At 40.9% G+C, this 23,098-nt stretch overlaps 1 protein-coding gene and 1 non-coding gene across 2 annotated transcripts in view; both read right to left on the bottom strand.

The window, feature by feature from the left end:
- Positions 1-15,917, bottom strand: part of zgc:158263 (ceramide kinase family protein) — a 31,455-nt gene extending 15,538 nt beyond the window's left edge. Inside the window, exons 1-3 of the mRNA XM_039775129.1 lie at positions 15,575-15,917; positions 2,486-2,590; positions 1,086-1,214 (exon numbers count right to left, since the gene is read on the bottom strand). Of these exons, the coding sequence (XP_039631063.1) occupies positions 1,086-1,214; positions 2,486-2,590; positions 15,575-15,680 (340 nt within the window). The 5' untranslated portion in view covers positions 15,681-15,917. The remainder of the gene's footprint in view (positions 1-1,085; positions 1,215-2,485; positions 2,591-15,574) is intronic.
- Positions 15,918-19,225: 3,308 nt separating this feature from the next.
- trnae-uuc lies at positions 19,226-19,297 on the bottom strand. The gene has a single exon. It is a non-coding gene; the product is annotated as a tRNA-Glu (tRNA).
- Between the last annotated feature and the right edge of the window lie 3,801 nt (positions 19,298-23,098).

The raw sequence follows: 23,098 nt of genomic DNA, 5'->3' as shown, positions 1-23,098 counted from the left end.
TATGTGTGGACTGTATAAACTTGTGCGCGAATTTAATAAAAATAATGTTAACATACACCGAATTTTCTCATTACAGTATTCAGCTAAATTTTTGCAAGATAACATGCAGACGTTATCAAAATATAACGATATAATCTATTAAATAAGTGCAATTCATAATTCATGACAATATCACGACGGTGCGAAATGCAATGCAGTGTCATGTGGAATTTAGCAGGGCCTCTTCTAGAAAAGTACCCAAATTGCAAGTATATACTGAGTCTCGATATGCGAGATGTCATAGTCATAACTTACGTTGATGTCATGTCAGACAGTTATCACTACCGATACATGTTTTTGGACATGTTTATGGCCTACAAATAAAATGCGGGTTTTAGTGTCTCGATAGGAAGTGTGAAATTAACGTTGAGGTATCATCATGAAATCTCTTACCGGTTTCCAGATGAACATCCACTTTTCTTGCCTTCTGACTGTAAAAAGTTGTTGATGATATCTTTGTAGTTTAATCTGGATGCGATGCCTCTTTCTACAGATAGGAGAAGCCCACCCAGTCACTAATGGGCTTATACTGGCGACCCTTTTTGGGCGATGAAGGTGGACTATGGAATGTTTTCAAAGACGTACATGTATGGAATTTGACCTTGAAGAGGGATTTTAAAAGGGTTCCTCTTAGAAGCATCTCAAATATATATATATATATATATATATATATATATATATATATATATATATATATATATATATATATATACTGGAGAATATAACTTGACAAATCTGCTCGAACGGGATACGCGGACCTCAAAAGCGGGGCCCGGGGCGGCCACTCTTGCTCAAGATCACCACCTACAGGTCACCATACCAATGCACAGATCCTTGTATATTTCTATTTCTAATTTGTAGTCACTTCTGGCAGATGAAAAAAAAAAACAAACAGTGGAAGAGTATCTTTTTAAGCAGTTGTATGAAGTTCCTAACAAAGCTGGGATGTCCACACAATGCTCTTTTTGCATTTCCTCTCTGACACTTAACACTCCTTTGGTGTCACGCTGCCAGCCTTGCCCTGTTCATGTATGGTTGATGCTTACCGTGCTGCTCAATTCTTTGTGATAATTGCGACACCCACTGATCCCTCAGATTGGAGTCCTCAGCAGTAAAGACCATTTTGTCCAGAATCCAGCGCTGTTGGCGTTTCAGAGCTCGCTTCACAAAAAACACTGCATTGAAACACAGAGGACAATATCAACTGCATTTGTGTGTTTTTGTTAGAAATGCACAGCCATACTGCACAGACATACAGGAAAATGAAACTGAAACTATATGGGCCACACATTTTGTGTTTGGATTCAGTGGGTTGGAAAATGGATGGATGGATGGAAGTTTGCAAGAGTCACACATCAATTAGAATGAAAGGAGTTGGGTGCTTTTGTGTTTCTGAGAGCCCCAGCTGGCATTGTTGGAGAATAGAGGGAAGCAGTTGCTTTGAGTTCTTGAAAGTGGAGCTCTGATTGGCATCCGTGAATATGGTTTTGGATTCCTAATAGTCTCCTTCTCAACAGAATCAATGGAAACAGTGGACTGCTTTGCATTCTAGATTGTAAAGTCTCAGGAGCTACTTTAGCATTGTAGATAGTTAGTAGATTAGAGTTCCTAAGAGTTGCATTCACAATGGGATCAATGGAAATTATGGACTGCTTTAGAATCCTAAGTGTGAAGCCCCAATTAGCATTGTAGGACTGTAGATATTTGGCTGAGATGACATCTTGAAGGTTGTGTCCAAATCAGAATTAGCAGTAATGGCTTGGGAAGTTTGGGCTACAGATAACCATGTCTTTATTGGGATCAATGGAACATTGGTGTAGATCAGTGTTTCTCAACCACTAGATTGCACTTATTTATTTATTCATTTATTTTTGCTCCTACAATCCTTGATTCATTCAATTCATTATGGGGAACCCCCTCAGAAAGGTTTAGAAACACCACTGTGGAGGGCTGACTACTTTTGATTGCTGAGAAGGGGGTCCGGTCATGGCTGGGTTTGATGGAGGTCTGGTGTAGACAGGTTCTTGGGTCAAACATCTCAAGTGATGAGGACTCATTCAGGATAGACAGTAGTGTAATGTAGAGGTTGCTTTCAAGCTCATTGCTGTCTGCTTCTATTTATGTTGTCTTGTTGTGTATATTGTGTGCTTCTGCTCCCCCTTTCTGTCATGTGGCCTTTTTGTCATGAACTTGTGATATATGAAAAATATGACAAAAACTAAAGCGGAAAACAGTAAAAAATGTTCACTTTTTATATTGTATTTTCAAGGAACTCCTTTCTAAGTTAAGCAAATCAATCTGCTGGAATTACATGAAACACTCGAATGAAAATGTCTGCATGTTTCCTGTTTGAGGTAAATTCTTTTGTTGTCTTTTAGGGTGTACTCTATAAATGTATGACTAATGGCAGATTAAAACCTGGTCAGACGCCAACCACAGTACTCACCCGTAAAGTCATTAGGTGTGTTAATAATCTTCTTACAAGGCACAATTTCAACGAGCCCCTTTTGCACTGCAATAATTTCCACCAGAGGGATGGTCTCTATGGATTCTGTATAAAGAAAGGGAAAGAATAAGAGAAATTAATCTGAAATTCAGCCCTTTGAAAAATGCTGATGGTGTTTTCAAATTTAAAAGTGAGCCATGGTATTGCTTGACGAAGGGTCATATTTGTCTGCAAACCCCAGCCATGCAGTGGATCGGGATTTGAATGGTTGGCACGGGGCGAGCATGTATGGACTTAGTGACCCCCACCCATAACACGTTATGTTATCATGCTCGTTCCTGCCAAAATCGAAAGCAAGCAATTTATTATTCTATGATTGAATCACTTATTTCCTTGTAAATTTGATTATCACAGGAATTTGAGTCATACTTTACCAAGTTAAGCCCAGTGATTAGTAACAGGCCCGGCCCCCGGAGGATAAACATATAACTGAAATCACTTATGTTTGGTTGCTAAATAAAGAACCTTGCTATCGTACTCTCTGAATGGTGCTAAATAAAATAAAGATTTATTGATTGAAAAAGGCGTCAATAAATAAGCATGAAAGATAAGAGAAAGTGTTGTATACACCAAGAATTGAAAGCTAAATGGAGACACAATGCCTAGTGCAGAAGCATTAAAGCTGAAATTCCTGATCGTAAGAAAAGCAAACAAGCAGGTGCCATAAAGCAGAACACAAAATGCAAATTCTCTTTGCTAATGCAAGATGGGGAATCAGAAATCAATATTTTCAATTATCATTAAGACAATCCTGTCGGAGCCATAGTGGTTGTGCAAACTGCCAGTCTGAAATGTGTAGTTAGTTAGATAGATAGATAGATAGATAGATAGATAGATAGATAGATAGATAGATAGATAGATAGATAGATAGATAGATAGAAAAAAGTAAAGGCACTATATGATAGATAGATAGATAGATAGATAGATAGATAGATAGATAGATAGATAGATAGATAGATAGAAAAAAGTAAAGGCACTATATGATAGATAGATAGATAGATAGATAGATAGATAGATAGATAGATAGATAGATAGATAGATAGATAGATAGATACTTTATTAATCCCAAGGGGAAATTCACATATTCCAGCAGCAGCATACTGATAAAGAACAATATTAAATTAAAGAGTGATAACAATGATGGTATAACAGACAGACAGACAATAACTTTGTATAATGTGTAGTTGTATATTGTATACATGTAACAAATAGCGTCAAATAGCTTTTAATAAAATCAATGTGCTTTATATTATATAGCCCCTCCTGTATGTTATAGGCCACCTCAAGCCACTTTATAAGCAAAGTATAGGCAATGGCTTCATAAATGTACATCGCACAGTTTAGAGTCATACAGAAAATAGGATTGAAGCCGCATCCTGGAGGCTCACAGGTTAATAGCTTAACCATCAGGACTCTTCTGCTTTCTTCTTTTAAACTGATCCACTGCTCAGAAGAGTCGGTGTCACATGACATGAAATACAAAGGGGAAAAATGAGACAACCGGGTGGCCACTACAACACAGTGCAGTGAAGTGGGAGGTCCTTAAAAACACAAACGTCCAAGGCTTTTAAGCAACTGAATTTAACCGGTTGAAATTAACATGAATGACTGAACAACTAGTGACGGCCTTGGGGGGTGGGATTTGGCCTCCTCTTAAACCTTCCTTTAAATAGAATTTAAAATGTTATTTCCCCTTCTATGATTACTATGAAAAGCAGTTTCAGGGGGAAGATTCAGCCAGTCTTTTTTTTTCTGTAGTACTGTATATTGTCTTTGGTACTATGAAAAGCAAGACTACAAGATTACAGATAAGTGAAGGTGATAAAAGTAAAACAATAAAAGTTAAAGCAGACACTTGCAGAAAGCCTGCTTGGTGTAAAATGTTCCTGTTTTTTGAAAATGTTCCTCCACCTCTCTTGATGGCTCTTCCACCTGCTTTTCAGCATGTCCTTCTTCTGATGAATGTGTTATTTTGTTTAGAAACGAACGTGTCTCCATAAATATAGTGATCAGCCTTTTGTCAATTTACAGGATGGCTAAGCAGATTTCTTTAGATATTTGTTCAAAATATAAAAGTTCGAAGTGGCCAATATGTCTTGGTAATTGGCACACAAATTGGGTTAAACCAATTCATGTACGTGACACCCAGGAAAGGACAGGCTCTTTAACTTGTAAAGTCTCCTGACACCATGACGTTGCTCTTTTGCTTTTGATGTTGCCAGTGCAGTTGCCGGCTCCCCAGAAACTGGACTTAGAAAATGGGCTTCAATAACAGATGAATGGATAGCTGATTAAGACTGTGGATGAATTGGATGCTGTGATATGCTAATGTGATCTAATTTACATGCAAAGCAGCAGGGCAGTGTGCAAAATTAGGCATGGAAAATACTTATTAGTTAATTTTTCATTGTAAAACATGCAGAGCAATTATAAGGAAACTAAACCAAGGTATGTTTCACAGCCCAAGCTCATTTATCCTGCTTAGCAGCTTTGAAAGCTTCCCAAATAAATGTGAAAGCAGCCAGCCCTGTGACTGCATTTACGATCAGTTGTTCATGTTTCCCACGCCCTTTTTGTATTTAGCTGGGTGTTATTTTAGACAGTAATATTTTAGGAAAAACAATATACTTATGATAAACAATAAATAGGAGTGGTGCAGCAGTTAAGGCTGTCGCCTTACATCTCCAGGAACTTGGGTTCAAATCCTGGGCTGTTCTGAAGTTTACATGTTCTCGCCTTGTTGGTGTGAGATTCTCTGGGCACTCTGACTACCCTCCACTTTCTAAAGATGGATGAAATTGAAGTATATTGCCCAAAAGCTTTTGGATGAATTAAGTCACGGAAATGAATCTGAGAGCAGCTCATGTTACATTTGAATAGTCTTCAGTTCACATTTATAGGAGTGACTCAAATAGAAATTGAATGAATGAAAGATGAGACTTTTAAAAGTTAAATATTGTTTTTGAATCCAACCAGAACTGCACACATTTTCTGTCACACTCGCTAAGTTAGTCTTGAAACATGTAATGCACAACTTTCAATGCTTATTTTAAATTTTTGATCTCAGAGGTGCCATTTGTTGATGAGCACATTATTACAATTCTGACTGCACTTCCCCACCATGCACATCCTTTCACACTGGTGGAGGACTTCGCTGAATAGTGCAAACTGAACTACCTGCGCCACTCTATCCTGTGCTTCACCTCAGTGGTATCCATATGATTAATTAAACTGCATCACACAAAACAGTCAGGGTGACATTACAGTCATTAACATTGCAACCATTCATTCATTATTGGTGCCAACAATCTTCTTCTTCTTCTTCTTTCGGCTTCCCCAGTTAGGGGTTGCCACAGCGGATTATCTTCTTCCATATCTTTCTGTCCTCTGTATCTTGTTCTGTTACACCCATCACCTGCATGTCCTCTCTCACCACATTTATAAACCTTCGCTTAGGCCTTCCTCTTTTCCTCTTCCCTGGCAGCTCCATCCTTAGCACCCTTCTCACAATATACCCAGCATCTCTCCTCTGCACATGTCCAAACCAACGCAATCTCGCCTCTCTGACTTTGTCTCCCAACCATCCAACTTGAGCTGACCCTCTAATGTACTCATTTCTAATCCTATCCATCCTCGTCACACTCAATGCAAATCTTAGCATCTTTAACTCTGCCCTCCAGCTCTGTCTCCTGCTTTCTGGTTAGTGCCACCGTCTCCAACCCATATAACATAGCTGGTCTCACTACCATCCTGTAGACCTTCCCTTTCACTCTTGCTGATACCCGTCTGTCACAAATTAACTCTTCTCCACCCATTCCAGCCTGCCAGCACTCTCTTCTTCACCTCTCTTCCACAATTCCCATTACTCTGTACTGTTGATCCCAAGTATTTAAACTCATCCACCTTCACCAATTCTACTCCCTACATCCTCACCATTCCACTGACCTCCCTCTCATTTACACACATGTATTCTGTCTTCTTCCTACTGACCTTCATTCCTCTCTAGAGCAAATCTCCATCTCTCCAGGGTCTCCTCAACCCGCTCCCTACTATTGCTACAGATCACAATGTCATCAGCAAACATCATGATCCACGAGGACTCCTGTCTAATCTCGTCTGTCAACCTGTTCATCACCATTGCAAATAAGAAAGGGCTCAGAGCTGATCCCTGATGTAATCCCACCTCCACGATGAATACATCCGTCGCTCGTACTGCAGACCTCAGCACGGTCACACTTCCCTTATGTACTTCTTTGCCACTCCCAACTTCCTTATACAATACCACAGCTCCTCTCGAGGCACCCTGTCATATGCTTTCTCCAGGCCCACAAAGACACAATGCAACTCCTTCTGGCCTTCTCTAAACTTCTCCATCAACATCCTCAGAGCAAACATATATGGTGCTCTTTCTTGGCATGAAACCATACTGCTGCTCACTAATCATCACCTCACTTCTTAACCTAGCTTCCACTACTTTCCCATAACTTCATGCTGTGGCTCATCAATTTTATTCCCCTGTAGTTACTAAAGCTCTGCACATCCCCCTTATTCTTAAATATCAGCACCAGTACACTTCTTCTCCACTCCTCAGGCATCCTCTCACTTTCCAAGATTCCATTAAACAATCTGGTTAAAAACTCCACTGCCATCTCTCCTAAACACCTCCATGCTTCCATAGGTATGTCATCTGGACCAACGGCCTTTCCATTTTTCATCCTCTTCATAGCTGTCCTTACTTCCTCCTTGCTAATCTGTTGCACTTCCTGATTCACTATCTCCACATCATCCAACCTCTTCTCTCTCTCGTTCTCTTCATTCATCAGCCTCTCAAAGTACTCTTTCAATCTGCTCAACACACTCTCCTCACTTGTGAGTATGTTTCCATCTTTATCCTTTATCACCCTAACCTGCTGCACATCTTTCCCAGCTCGGTTCCTTTGTCTAGCCAATCGGTACAGGTCCTTTCTCCCTCCTTAGTGTCCAACCTCTCATGCAACTCATCATACGCCTTTTCTTTAGCCTTCACCACCTCTCTCTTCACCTTGCACCTTATCTCCTTGTACTCTTGTCTACTTTCTGCATCTCTCTGACTATCCCACTTCTTCTTTGCCATCCTTTTCCTCTGTATACTCTCCTGTATTTCCTCATTCCACCACCAAGTTTCCTTTTCCTCCTTCCTCTTTCCAGATGTCACGCCAAGCAACCTTCTTGCTGTCACCCTTACTGCATCTGCTGTATTTTCCCAGCTGTCTGGTAACTCTTCACTGCCACCCAGTGCCTGTCTCACCTCCTCCCTAAACTCAACCTTGCAGTCTTCCTTTTTCAACTTCCATCATTTGATCCTTGGCTCTGCCCTCACTCTCTTCCTCTTCTTGATCTCCAACGTCATCCTACAGACCACCATCCTATGCTGCTTAACTACACTTTCCCCTGCCACCACTTCGCAGTCTTCAATCTCCTTCATCCTTCCTATCATCTCCTCATCTCCACTGTTTCCTTCACCAACATGTCCATTGAAATCCGCTCCAATCACCACTTTCTGTCCCTTAGGTACACTGTTCATCACTTCATCCAACTCACTGCAAAAATCTTCTTTCTCACCCATTGCCTGACACTGTTTTCACCTTTAAAACACTCTTGACATACTGTTCATTCAGAATAACTCCTACCTTATTTTTCCTCCCATCCAGACCATGATAGAACAATTTGAATCCACAACCAATCCACCTGGCCTTACTCCCCTTCCATTTAGTTTCTTGCACACACAATATATCAACCTTCCTTCTCTCCATCATATCTGCTAACTCTCTCCCCTTACCAGTCATACTGCCAACATTCAAAGTTCCTACCCTCAGTTCCACTCTCTTTACTTTCCTCATCTCCTCCTGCCTCCAAACACGTCTCCCCCCTCTTCTTCTCCTTCTTCAGCCAACAGTAGCCCAATTTCCGCCAGCACCCTGTTGGCTAACAGTACTGGTGGCAGTCATTGTTAACTCGGGGCTTGACCGATCCGGTATGGAAATTTGTATTGTTGTCCGCATAACTTGGAATGGATGCCAAACCTTCACAGGGCACACTTGAGCATAACACCACACTCCCTTAGCTCATATGAGACTAATTGAATTCTGCTAAGATGTATGGCTTGGGGAAGTTGAGGGAGAACTCCACCAGACCTAGCAGGTACACAAACAATATTACATTTACTTATTTGGCTGACACCTTTATCCAAGGTGACTTACATTTCCTTTCGTTTTCCAATTGGAGCACAGGCAAGTCAAGTGACTTGCTTATGGTCACATGGTGTCAAAAGCAGGATTTGAACCCACAACCTCAGGGTCTGAGGTCCAAAGCTTTAACCATTACAACACCCATGGCCCTCCTTTTGCAGCTATAACAGCTTCAACTCTTCTGGGAAGGCTTTCCACAATGTTTAGGAGTGTGTTTATGGGAATTTTTGACCATTCTTCCAGGACAGCATTTGTGAGGTCAGGCACTGATGTTGGACAAGGAGGCCTGGCTCACAGTCACCACTCTAATTCATCCCAAAGGTGTTCTGTCGGGTTGAGGTCAGGGCTGTGTGCAGGCCAGTCAAGTTTCTCCACACCAAACTTGCTCATCCATTTCTTTATAGACCTTGCTTTGCACCCTGGTGCACAGTCATATTGCCATCTTCAAAGTTTTCCCTTAAGCTTGAAATTGTTCAAAATGGCTTTGTATGCTGAAGCATTAAGAGTTAATTTTACTGGAACTAAGGGAACAAGCCCAACCCCTCAAAAACAACTGCACACCACAATCCCCCTCCACCAAACTTTAAACTTGCCATGATGCAGTCAGGCAAGTACCATTCTCCTGGCAACCACCAAACCCAGACTCATCCAACGGATTGCCAGACAGAGAAGTGTGATTCGTCACTCCAGAGGACACGTCTCCACTGGTCTAGAGTCAAGTATTGGTGTACTTTACACCACTGCATCCTATGCTTTGCATTGCACTTGGTGATGTAAGGTTTGGACGCAGCTGCTCGGCCACGGAAACCCATGCCATAAAGCTCTCTATGCACTGTTCTTGACCTAATCTGGAGGCCACATGAAGTTTGGAGGTCTGTAGCTATTGACTCTGCAAAAAACAACTTCTGCACACTGTGTGCCTCAGCATGTGCTGTCCCCACTCTGTGATTTTATGTGGCCTACCAATTCATGACTGAGTTGCTGTTGTTCCCAATTGCTTCCACTTTGTTATAAAACCACAAAGAGTTGACTGTGGAATATTTAGTAGCAAGGAAATTTCACGAATGAACTTATTGACATCCTATCACAGTACCACGCTTGAATTGACTGAGCTCCTGAGAGCGACCCATTCTTTCACAAATGTTTGTAGAAGCAGTCTGCATGCCTACATGCTTGATTTTATACACTGTAGGCCATGGAAGTGATTGGAATACCTGAATTCAATTATTTGGAGGGGTGTTCCAATACTTTTGGCAATATACAGAGTTAGAAATCCACAAAGGAAGAAAATGAATCATGTATCTTAAAATATTTTTTTTTAATCTTTAGGCTTTCGACAACCTACCAGGTGTCATCATCAGAAGACAATGATTAGATATACAGGAATCAAAGACAATATATAGGAAATGGGGGCAGGGTTGTAAAGGGGAGGGATTAATAAGGTCGAGTTCAGAGGGTGTTGTTACAAACAACAAATCACAGACCTTCCCTTCCATATATAAATATATATTGTAACACATACACGTCAAAGGAACACCTTCTGGCTCATCTAAGGTAGACAATAGCCCAACAGGGAAAGGGGGGAAACTGTCGCTAACAGTGTCATCTCTGGCCTTCCCCACAGCACTGAAAAGATGCCCCTTAAGGGGTGACTAACCCTGTCCTTTCCAGACAGAGGATTATAAAAACCTGCTGTCCCCAGATGACGGAGTCTCATTTGGATCTGGACTTGGACATGAATGGAGCTCCTAAAGCCAGAGCCGTCCTTAAAGAGCTACTTACTTAGAAAAAACCAGGAAGGCTATTTATGTTCATTGTCTTTTGTGAGTTTGAGCGCTTGTTATGTTTGACGACTATTGTTATAATTAAAAGGGTCCACCCAGCTGGCACCTCAATACTTCTTTGGATTCCCTGTGTGTTCCTTCCACCTGTCCACAATGTATAAATAATTTAATATATCTATAGTCACACATGTGCAATTAGGAGAGAGTTTACGTGCTCAAATAATTGCATTTGCCTGCCGGACCAGGGGTTGGCACTGTCCTCTAACTTCTCCTCTCTCTTTACAGAACAACAGAAGAACCCTCAGCCTCACTTCCCCTCCCCAGACAACATCACCTCCGGTTTCTAGTCCACCCTGCCTCCTCCTGATGTCACTTCTGGTTCCAGAATGCCACATACTCATAATGTCATTTCCTTCTGACCATATATACCACCTCCTCTTTGTTATAATCAGTTCTGTTTTGGACTCCAGACTGCAAATACGTTATTCATTCGCCTGACACCTTCAGAATACGGCGGAATCCCCAAAAACTTGGACGTTGTCTTTGTGTTTAATTTACAATGTATATATATGCTAAGTATCATTTTCATGTATGCATTTATTTTTTCTATTTTTGGTAACTGTTCAGAGGCAACATGCAAGTCTGAATTTCACTGTACTGTATACACGACAACGCACTTGACTTGGCTTACAATGTACTGCATGAGATGTTTTTTTTGATATTCTGAACAGCTCAGTGTACTCCCTCAGGTTGCTCCACATAGTCGTATGTCTGTTAGCTATCTTCATAGCTCTTGTCTATGACTGATACATTCAGATTGGATCTTGTGGTGTCTGAGTGTGGAAACCAATATGCAAATGCACATCTAAGATCAGTCAGTTAAACAGGGGTGGAATATTTTTCTGCTTGTTCATGACATTTGCATAACAGACATGACTAGAAATGCAATAAGAGAGTATCTACTAGGAACAGAAGGAAATACAAATTGTATTTTTTTTAAAGCTTGCTCTTACTTTCTTTTTTGGTGAAGACTTGGGAATCCCAGCACCAAATTACGGATAAGATAATAATCATTCTTTTTTATAATGTTAGGATACTCAGGACCGAGGTCTTCTAAGTCTTCTAATAAAAGCTAGGGTCTATAATATGTACTTGGATACTAACCTAAATAGTGTCTTTATGTTCAAAATGGCATGATGTCACTTGCTTTACTTGACAGTTGTCATAATTTGAGTCCGATAACATTCCCACTACCCTAATCTTAATGATAGTGTAACCAGGCATGTCGTATAACACCACGGACGTCAGGTTTCTCCACCCAACTGGGATATTTTTATTCTGTGTCCGCAGGGAAAAATAGATTTTGCAGGTGTTTTTTGAACTTCTTTTTTTTAAAAAAACAACATATTTTGGGCTTTTTATCAAATCCCCTCCTTCGCTTTATCAGCATGCTTTTCACCTGTTTGGGGACTCACTTCTCTTGCTCCTTGGTCCTTTATATACATACTTTATCACTCTCAAATCTCTATGGGGGAATCCCCCTTCTTCAATGGTATTTTCCTAACCTACCCCTCTCAAATCTCCGAGGGAAGCTCTGCCCTGTGCTTTTCGGTGGGTCCTTCTGTATACGCCAGGTTTTGAACTGTGTGGGTATTGAACTGTACATTGGCTTGAATTTTTCTCTGGACATGGCAATCCTGGCTGACATAATGTAAAGTGACAACTCCTCGACGTAGCATTGCCATAGATGTCTGCAGCTAGACTCTATAGGGTGGTTCGTATGCATCCTTGCAGCCACAAATAATATTAAACAAATGTCATTTTGTAAAGCACCTTTGAATGGCAAATACCATCCTGAGGCACTTTATCAGTGTAGAGGCCTAGTTCACCTGCTTACCAGCAACTATAGCTCCTGCACTTCAGAACAGATAATCTACCTGAAGCTAAGCTTGTTTGGATAGGAGACCTCGAAAAACACTTGGGTTGCTGTTGGAAGAGGCATTGGTGAGGCCATCAGGTGTTCAGTAGTCAGTGTGTGGATCACAATGTCCTAGTGCGGTGACAGGGACATGAAAACAGCATGTACTGCTGTAAAAACTGAAACCATCCTAAGAGTAGGGTCTTTTCCGATGTCCTGGCTTAGTTGCCCACCACAACCTGGTCATTCTGGGCCCCTTTTAATCCGCTGTCCCTTTTTATCTACCTCTCTCACCCCTTCACCATCTAATGTGTGGTAAGTGTACTGACGTAACAATTGCTGCCATCATTCAGGTGGATGCTGCACATTGTTTGTGGTTAAAGTGGTTCCCCACTGTCTATGTAAAACATTTTGAGTAGGTTAGAAATTAAATTAATACTAATAATAAATGTATTTTTACAACAGAACAATGGAAGATAAAATGTCAATGTCACATCGTCAGTTGGAGGTGGGGATTAAACTGGCAGCCTGCATACTTAGAGGCCAAGGACTCAGTCACTGCAAGGAGGACTGGGTTATCGATGGCTGGACATTTATTTTAATAGCAAGAGATTTACACACCTCTTCCACATGTCAATAATTTCCATGACTCAAATTCACAGACTTACTGTTTATAAAATAATTGTCCAATTACTTAGTCCGCACCATTTTACTTTAGTGCTATAGGGGTTGATGTCATTGCACTGCTCGGTGCAACTGTAGCACAACCTTCTTTACCTTTTTGAATGACTAGCCGTCTGGCAACGCCAGGCAGAGCCGGTTCTAGGATTATTGCTTCCCTTGGTGAAGTTGTAAATGGCGCCCTGCCACCCCCTTTGCTCGGAGATGAATGTCGTCCTATGTTACCTCGAGGTTTCTGATGACGCATATGGTAATATTTCTGATAATTTGATTCTTTACCGGTGGTCCTGGCCCTCTACCAGCCACTCCCAGAAGGTTAAAAATGACAAGTTTCAAACATTAGCAGAAGGGTATCGTTTTACACTATTTCAGGGTCAGTGATTATAAAACTTGAATTAGGCCTATTTGTAGTCCTTTACTACGGATCTAGCCTTCTATAGAACTCTTTCAGAGAGTGAAGAATGACAAATTTCCATTGCAATCGAGAATAATTCAGTAGTTCATTTATGTCACACAACTATTCTTCTTTATTACGTACTTCTACCTCATGAAGTATATCATTACATTTCTTATGTACGCCCCAGAAATACGCTACTTCAGACTTTTCTTCATTAAAGATTGGGAGAGGTGGGGTGACGTCACTGCAATTCCCACAAATGGTTTGCTCACTGATTTTGACTATGAGTTTCTCCAACCTGGGTAAATTTAAATAGTATTTATATCAGATTGCTGTGAGGATCTTAAATGGAAACGATGTTCTACTTAGTTTGTAACCCCAACACCTAAATTGCACTTAAGCATGCCAAACTTCTGTAGCTATTCGTACACTCAGTTTCCCGTAAATTAGTTTTTGGCTTTTAAGGGATCATTTAGATTTTCTTAGAAGAGGCGGAGAGCGCCCGGGGAGCTAAAACAAAAAAGGGAAATCATCATATGAATGCTTAAACACTCGAAACTTAGCCCGCGGTGGGGACACGGAAAAGTCACGTGTAGACTTGATGACTGCACTGACACGTGGTACTTGGAATAGCTGCGCCTGCACTTTTGAACATCCAGTCCGGTGAAGTAGCTAAGGCACCCGGTCTCTCAGAGCAGGGGTGCCCAATGCGTCGATCGCGAAGGTTGTGCAGATAGATCGCGTTGCATTCCAATTTTTTTGTCTATCATATATCCTGCCTATGGCATTTGCCACTTGATTGACATTCATTCTGGCCAGTCTGAGATCTCTTTTCTTCTTACACACTGGTCATCCAGCACGCACCATCAAACGCGCAAGCTACTGCAAAACTCCGGCTGTGATCTACTTAGCCTTCCAATTTATATCGACTAAAGAAGGGATTAAAAAAATGTTTGGGGAGGGTATGGGCTGGATGTAAAATTGGAAGAGGATTTTTTTCCTTACAATGTCACAATCGAAGTGCGTTGATCAGATCTGTCAATCTATCATTGCTATTCCAAAGAAGGAAAATGTGGAAAGGCACCTTCGAACTGTTCATAAAAACTACGAAACTGACTTCCTTGCGAAAAGCGATCTGAGAAAGAGAAAGGTGAGGGAACTAAAATCGCAGTTAATCGGACAGCCGTCATTTTTTACTCGGCTGAATTCAAAAGCTCCTTGACTGCATTATTCGGTTCTACTTATTTATGGGAGTCAGCCTTTTTCCCACATGAAGATTATTAAATCCAAATACTGTAGTGACCATAAATGTATTGAATTGTTATTGGGCCATAAAGGTTATTCAGTTACGCAAGGTAAAAACAAAATATATTTTATGTATAAAGTATTCTCTCTCTCTCTCTCTATTATATATATATATATATATATATATATATATATATATATATATATATATATATAGCATTTTTAATGTAGGTAGATCATTTCGACCTGGTCATTTTAAAAGTAGCTCGCAAGCCGAAAATGTGTGGGCACCCCTGTGTTAGAGAATGCAGTCTTTGCACTCCAAGTGTCGTGGCACGGCAGGTGGTTCCAAGTCCGAATAGACTGATATTTTGTATAGTTTAAACTATATTATTACTTTAGTGCTAAAACAAAAATAGCAATACTTGTCCTCATGAAGAAAAGGCAACAATCAGTGCTAACATTCAGCATTAAGACCCTCAGAACTTACGTCAGGCAGTGTTTTGACCATCTGTAGTACTTTAAAATGTACTCAAATTCCGAATCTAAATCTATGTGTGAGGAAGAATTTTAGTGGCCCGTACGGCACGATGGAGACCAGGAACTCGTGTTAGAGATGATTTAAGTGGACGGCCGGTTCCGGGAGCTATGTTAACTAGGAAAGAATGGAACGAAAGGTTTGTCATCTCTAATTACTGTAAACTAGTGTGATTTTCAACCTCTCTATTAAAGTTTCCTTAAAAGAACGGCGAGCAAAACAATATTTTTAGACAGTACCTGGTTTTCCACGCTTGTGCGTTCGCGTCCATTTGAAGCTCCTCCCGTTCAGAATCGCTGAATAAATTTTTTTTTTGATCTTTAAACAAGACTGGAACGGGTCCATGTCGATGTCCACGCAAATCTCAGAGCCAGATGCTTGAACGCCGTCTAGTTAGCACTTTTTCAAAGATTTGCCTTTCTTCTCTCCTAGCAGACGATGCTTTGAAGTCCTGGACTCATCTGTTTTGACAGACTTTAAGAAACCATGAAGCAGCGCTCTGTGGTGTAGAGTTACCTGAGTCACCCGGTGCACACCTGGAAGGCTCTCGTTTTTCATTGGTCGTCGCGTCTGACGTCGAGCCCCATTGACATTCAGGGGAAATGCTGCAGAACAATACACATAAAGTAGGACAGATGACGTCATGCGAGCTATTCGAGCCCTGCAGTGGCGGACAGCGAAATCCAAGGGACGAGCTGTGCATTTACGACGAACAGCAGGGTGTTTGGTTTCCAAGAATAATGCGTATTGTGGTAGGTGGATGGGATTAGGTGGACATTGCGTAAGTAGAGCTGTTCCTGCAGGCAGCTTGAAAGCTTTGCTAAATTACATACTGTTCTACAAATCACATGAATGCTATTGTCTTGCTGTAGGCTGGTATGCACTCTTTCATTTAAGTATACTCGTCTTTGATCTACAGTGTGTCCATTAGTTTGATCAATGTAAACGCCTTTCATTTAGGCAGTTTAAACTAAATGCCCAATTATATTTCATGCAACATTTTGTCACAGAGGCAATCAATAATTTGAAAACTGGACCATTTCAAAGTGCGGAATACATTTAAAAATAAAACGAGAACTAACAATTACACAAATAGCAATTCCAGCCCTCCATGCAGTCACAAATAGATCAGAGTAATATCGGAATCTGAGTATGTCAGGAAGCCAGCACAGGGCGCAATGCCACGGGGGTCTGCTGGAGCCAATCCCAGCCAGCACAGGGCGCAAGGCAGGACACAGGCACCAAGCACACACTAAGGACAATTTAGGATCCCCAATGCTCCTAAAATGCTTGCCTTTGGACTGTGGGAGGAAACCGGAGCACCCGGAGAAAACCCACGGGGAGTACATGCAAACTCCACGCAGGGAGGATCCGGGAAGCGAACCCAGGTCTCCTTACTGCCGCCCCCTGAGTATGTTCATTTAGAAAAATATGCATAAATTAGCATAATTGTTCAGAAACTGCAGTTGGGTCACCATTGGTATGGCACTTAAAAAAGAGACAGAAAAGACAATGTACAATCGTAGAGCAAATGTGTATTTTCAGAATTGATTTCAACATTATAGAAGACCTAGACTCACAAACAAAGCTAAATAGCAATAATGGAGCCAGAAACCTAAAATGTAACTTCCGCTGATATCTGCAGAGGAGGCAGTTAGAACAACAAGAAGCCCAATGGAAAGAAAATAAAATCGGACAAACACTGCATGATGTCAGGGACAGAGATCTGAAGTTAACAGCTGTGCAGGGAATGGCATAGCTTCGAGCCACTGTAAACTGACCATAAGCAGAAATTGGTAAGTCTTATGTGTACTAAATTGCTAATAATCAACCAAAATATCTTCCTGTCTATCAAATATGCGACAGGACAGGTGATTTTTCGCTGTACGTGTCCTGTCCTGTCTCGTGTCATTGTTGATTGCCCAGACGGTGTCCCCTTTCACACTTGATGACACTCAGGAAGCAATTCGTGTTTCCTCTTAACAAGCGGACGTGAATTACCCCACTTGTTTCCTTGGGTTTACACGCTCGGCGGTAACAATGGCAACGAGGTGTGCTGTTATACATGTCTGCCTCCTGCGAGGTGAATTTTCATTAACGTGTATCTCACTCACGATTTGTGACTTCCCAGTGTCAGAAATCTCACATACAGGCATGTCTCGTATGTACTGTTCAAAGCCCACCACTTAATGTGTAGTTCATGCACTGTATTTCCTCTTTGCTATTTAATTGCTTTACAAGGTTTCCACTGTAGCATTTATCTTAAAATGTCTGGAAATGTTTGTTTTTATTTATCCGCGTATGTGTACGAGTGACATTGATTTTCATCAGCTCTGCCTTTATCTTCTTACATAATCGTGGCTGATTGGTGATACCACCCGATTACCTGATATTCATTATTAGTGTTCTGTGTGCGGAGTCAGTTATCTTTATCGTCAACTTCATGGTAAAATCCGTTAATTAAAGTGAAGTCGACCTCCAATCCTCAATGTAAACACCCTCACAATCTAAACTGGTGGTCCTTATCTCGTCTCGGTGACTTTGTGTTGAATTAGTTTACGGTGAGGCGCCTAAGCACGGAGCCAGCTTTGTTTAAATGGAACATAAATCAAAAACTGACGTACGCTTTGTTCACAAGATACTTACAGTGGTTTTCATGGCACGATTTACTGTTCGGAGCCGTGCAGGCCTGCAAAAGACTGAAAGATTAGACACAGCGGCGTAAGAGTCGGCTTTACTAGAAAATGTGCAGATGGCACGGTGGCTAGTCAGTTAGGCTAGGCCATAAGGTTTTCCTTATGCACCAATCATCCTGAGCAATCGTGTATGAAATAATCTGAATCGGTGGGCTGACAGCGAGTCTGGGAGTTTGAATGAATACACATGGCCACGTTTGGTTCTTGTCTTGGGCCTGATGTTGCCTGTAGCTCCGGACGCATCAAAGCAATACGTGATTTCAGAATTGAGATTCATTGCTATATCGTGTCTTGTACTCAATTACTGGGACAGCGTGTCCCTCATAACGAATTTGTACTGCTAGGTTTTGATTCGATTAAATGTCTCGAGGGGTTCTTGTGTTGTCCTTCCACACTCTAAAGACGCGCACGTTAGATTAAGTGGTGACTCTAAATAATTTCCCGATATTAGTGCACGTGCCCGGCGATGGGTTGACACCTGTTGTCCAGCTGAACTTGTAGCGACCATAGATTGGATTGGATTAAGTAGTCTTGAAAGCGTAGGAATAGATGAACTGAAGGAAGCCTTCGTATCAGTTAAACGCAAATGGTGGAAATTTTCAATATCAGACCAGTACACGCCGACGTGTCCATCAGCCATTGCGCAGATTCCTAACTGCACTTCTCTTCACCTGCTGTGTGAATTCCTTTTTTCTTAAATGACACTTTTAACTGCTACAGTTTTGAAAGCTAATCAAAACATAAAGCACTTTGAGTAGTTAGGGAAAGCGCTATATTAAACTTGAAATACTAAGCCACTTTTTCATCAGTTATCCCTACACTCGGTATCAAACCAGTTCATGGCAAGGACGCGTCCCGACATCGTCAGTCGAGATGCAGGAATGTGTCCATCACGAGACACACTGGACCAGTGGACATCCACATGCAGCATACTGCATCTGGCGACATTGTGGAAATGCTGAGGTTACAGATGAGGGCACCCTCCCCTGAGATCTTTTCTTTCAAAAAGCTTTAAGCAGGTTTTATATAGACGCTGTGCCGTAACTGATAGTATTTACACTGTGCCCTGAAGGCTGTCCGCAGCATGTATGACATGCCAAGAACTTGACATTGCATTATGTCATATTTGATTTAATAATAAAAAATACAATTATCATAGACATACTTTTAATTTACAAAAGAAAAAAGTAACCGTTCCCATACCGGGAGTCGAACCCGGGCCGCCTGGGTGAAAACCAGGAATCCTAACCGCTAGACCATATGGGAAGCCATGAAACAAGCTGCTTTCCGGATGTACTAAAAAGTGCCACATTGCGTTTCACCGGAAGATTAAAAAAGTGTTTTGGGTATTACTGCGCCATCTAGTGGAACATACAAGTTTTACAGGCGCAACTGGAAAGCTGCGTCACATCACGTAGGCCAGCGCCTTTTCGTTTTTCCACGTAAATGGGGTAAATGGCAACACGACTTAAAACTGACATCCATGTAAACGGGTACGTTCACATGCTACTATGCTTGTGTTTAATTGCTAGGGCCCAGCGGAATGTGATTGCTTGTTTCGCTAACGACTCAGTAGTTACTATCTCCTTCATCATCCACCGACAAAAATCCACTACAACAGTGTGGGGTAAATTAATCAATTACAGAACGAGGCAACGCCATCAAATAGTCCCAGTTTCTCTATGCGAGGAAGCCTTGTCCCCCACGCACTGCTGCCCAATATGGAAGGCAAAAATCGATTGATGACAGGAACAAAAAGAAGAAAACTAGTATCACATGCATTATCAAAATTCCAAACTACAAATAATATAAGGGTGACCACAGAAAATTAATATTTAAATCTTAGGGCCAATCCACAGTATATGAATTGAAATAAGTATTTACTTTCACAGAAGATAAGATAATTCAACTGAATAAAGGACTTCAAAACTTGTAATGAATACTTTCTGCTGCATCTGAATGACAGGCTTGAATGGAACACCACCACAGAGGCTGTACACAAGAAAGGTCAGGGGAGGCTGGAGTCATTTGGTGTATGCAGGCCACTCTCACGTTTTCCACCAGTCTGTAGTGTCCAGCATATATTGTATGCAGTAGTGTGCTGGGGAAATGGCATTAGCGCAGGTGATGTTGACAGACTAAGTAAACTGATTAAAAGGCCACTTCAGTCTTGGGGGTCAGGGTGGACTCACTGGAGAAAGAGGCTCAACAGAGGCTACTCAGGAATCTGCTGACTGTTGTAGACAAAGACTCTCGCCCACTGTATGAGGTTTTGGCTAAACAGAGGGGCACATTTTGTAACAAACTGAGACAACTGCGATGCTCCAAGGAGCAGTATGTGAGGCTGTTTCTACCCTCAGCCATCAGGCTGTATAATGAGTTACACTTTGGCCAAAATGATCTTATTCCTTGTTTGCTGAAAGGAACGGAGTTGGTCTGGCAGACATCTTAATAGGTAATGACACCACGTGAAATATACTTGTGACAAGGTCATCTGGTACTGTGAAACTTACAAGAATGTCAAATTTTAATCACTTCACACTTAGTAAATACCTTCACTGTGTTAATTTACATACAGATAATTCATGTGAAATGTGTATTTGTACCTTGTTAGCATACCTATGATTAGAATAATTTTTGTTATATGTATATTTGTACCTTTTTGTCTGCTAATGTAACCCTATGAGTTCCTTCAGGATTAATAGAAATCTACAGGTGCCTGTCATAAAATTAGAATATCATGACAAAGTTGATTTATTTCAGTAATTCAATTCAAAAAGTGAAACTTGTATATTAAATTAATTCATTACACACAGCCTGATGTATTTCAAATGTTTATTTCTTTTAGTTTTGATGATTATAACTGACAACTAATGAAAGACCTAAATTCAGTATCTCGGAAAATTAGAATATTGTGAAAAGGTTCAATATTGAAGACACCTGGTGCCACACTCTAATCAGCTAATTAACTCCAAACGCCTGCAAAAGCCTTTAAATGGTCTCTCAGTCTAGTTCTGTAGGCTACACAATCATGGGGAAGACTGCTGACTTGACAGTTGTCCAAAAGATGACCATTGACACCTTGCAGAAGGAGGGCAAGACACAAAAGGTCATTGCTAAAGAGGCTGGCTGTTCACAGAGCTCTGTGTCCAAGTACATTAATAGAGAGGTGAAGCGAAGGACAAGATTAGAAAAAAGTGTACAAGCAATAGGGATAACCTCACCCTGGAGAGGATTGTGAAACAAAACCCATTCAAAACTGTGGGGGAGATTCACAAAGAGTGGACTGCAGCTGGAGTCAGTGCTTCAAGAACCACCACGCACAGACGTATGCAAGACATGGGTTTCAGCTGTCGCATTCCTTGTGTCAAGCCACTCTTGAACAAGAGACACCGTCAGAAGCGTCTCGACTGGACTACTGCTGACTGGTCCAAAGTTATGTTCTCTGATAAAAGTAAATTTTGCATTTCCTTTGGAAATCAAGGTCCCAGAGTCTGGAGGAAGAGAGGAGAGGCACAGAATCCACATTGCTTGTGGTCCAGGGTAAAGTTTCCACAGTCAGTGATGGTTTGGGGTGCCATGTCATCTGCTGGTGTTGGTCCATTGTGTTTTCTGAGGTCCAAGGTTTTTAAGCACTGGGGGGAAAAAAAATTAAATGCAACATCTCTTGCAAAACTTTTCAAACTATCCTCTACTGGCTTTAAATTCCTCGCCTTCGCCACTCGAAGGAGGATTTTATTTTCAGCAAATCGCCATGAATCCTGGCTTTCTCGCATATGATCGCTTCACTTATGCTATTCCCCTGGAAGTTGCTTCTCGTTCAACCACACTAGCAACAATTTTTCCACCGCTTCCAGCACTTGAGGCCTCTGCTTGGTTAACATTTGCAATATTAGCTGCTTTGTTAGTCCCTGTATACGCAAAGAAAAGAAAATTGAAAATGGAGAATGGGAAATCATTGGCGCGTACGAACCGGAAGGGAAACTGGCCACCAGTGTTTTTGTTTGCCACCAGGGCATGTGGTCATGAACAGATGCAAAATTTTGGTGAACTTTTTGATCGTAACCAGATTTGTACGTGTTCAGAAATGTTTGTGACCAGAGGTTCTACTATATAAGTGTGTGTTTACATAAGGATACAATAATTAATAACTTACACATAAATCTCACTAGATGTCAGTATTATTCACAAATGAGTCAAATTACTAATTAGTCGGCAATAGGAAAGTTAAACCAATAAGTAATATCGATGAACTTAAAGTAAAGCATTATATAACCATAGTAGCATTAAAGTAATATGGATAATTTCATAATAAATAATTTATAATACTTAGGCAAACATTCCTAGCATGGAAATGCTAAATAGTTCAATTTAAAGAATGTTGGTTCCTAACTGTATAACAAATGGTTAGTACAAGATAAACAAAATAACTTACTGCTTGCCATTTAGCAAATATTTTCCTACTGATTCTGTGTAACATAAATGCTTAGTAATTACACATTATTATAACTCTACACAGAAATAACTATTAACATATTTCTCTTTATTTCTGCCTAGATCTCCTCATACTATGTACGCTCATTCATGCTGGGACGTTTACCATTATATTTGAATTGTGCACTTTTGATTGGTGCTGCCTCTTGAATATCCCTTGTTCCATGGTTGTAAATTTATGCCTGGATTAATGATTTGCCCCTCTTGTCCTTTTAAAGCAACATTTAGGATTCCTCATGGTTGCCTCGAATACAGCAATTTGAAAGAGAAAAAAATCTTTATAGAGTCTTGTGGTAGTGGCGCACAAAAAGCAGATACAAGAAAAAGAATTAGCTGCCAATCCCCAAGATCCATGTAACATCAGATTGATGGTTCGATCAAATCCTTTACTGAGTCCATCAGCATGTAGGTGGCAGGAAGATGGTACCTGATATTGTATAGTCAGGGTCTCATTCCTGGCTTTGGTGTTCTTTCTTTTATATCTATTATAAAAAGAAATCCTGAGACAAGACTTTTTCAAAGAGATTATTTCAAGTCCCGCGAGACGGGACTTTGGCCATGAGATTTTTTTCA

Source organism: Polypterus senegalus, chromosome 13 (assembly GCF_016835505.1).
Source record: "Polypterus senegalus isolate Bchr_013 chromosome 13, ASM1683550v1, whole genome shotgun sequence".
NCBI lineage: Eukaryota > Metazoa > Chordata > Cladistia > Polypteriformes > Polypteridae > Polypterus > Polypterus senegalus.
Note: the sequence above shows the minus strand (reverse complement) of the source record. Positions and strands in the feature narration are given on the sequence as shown.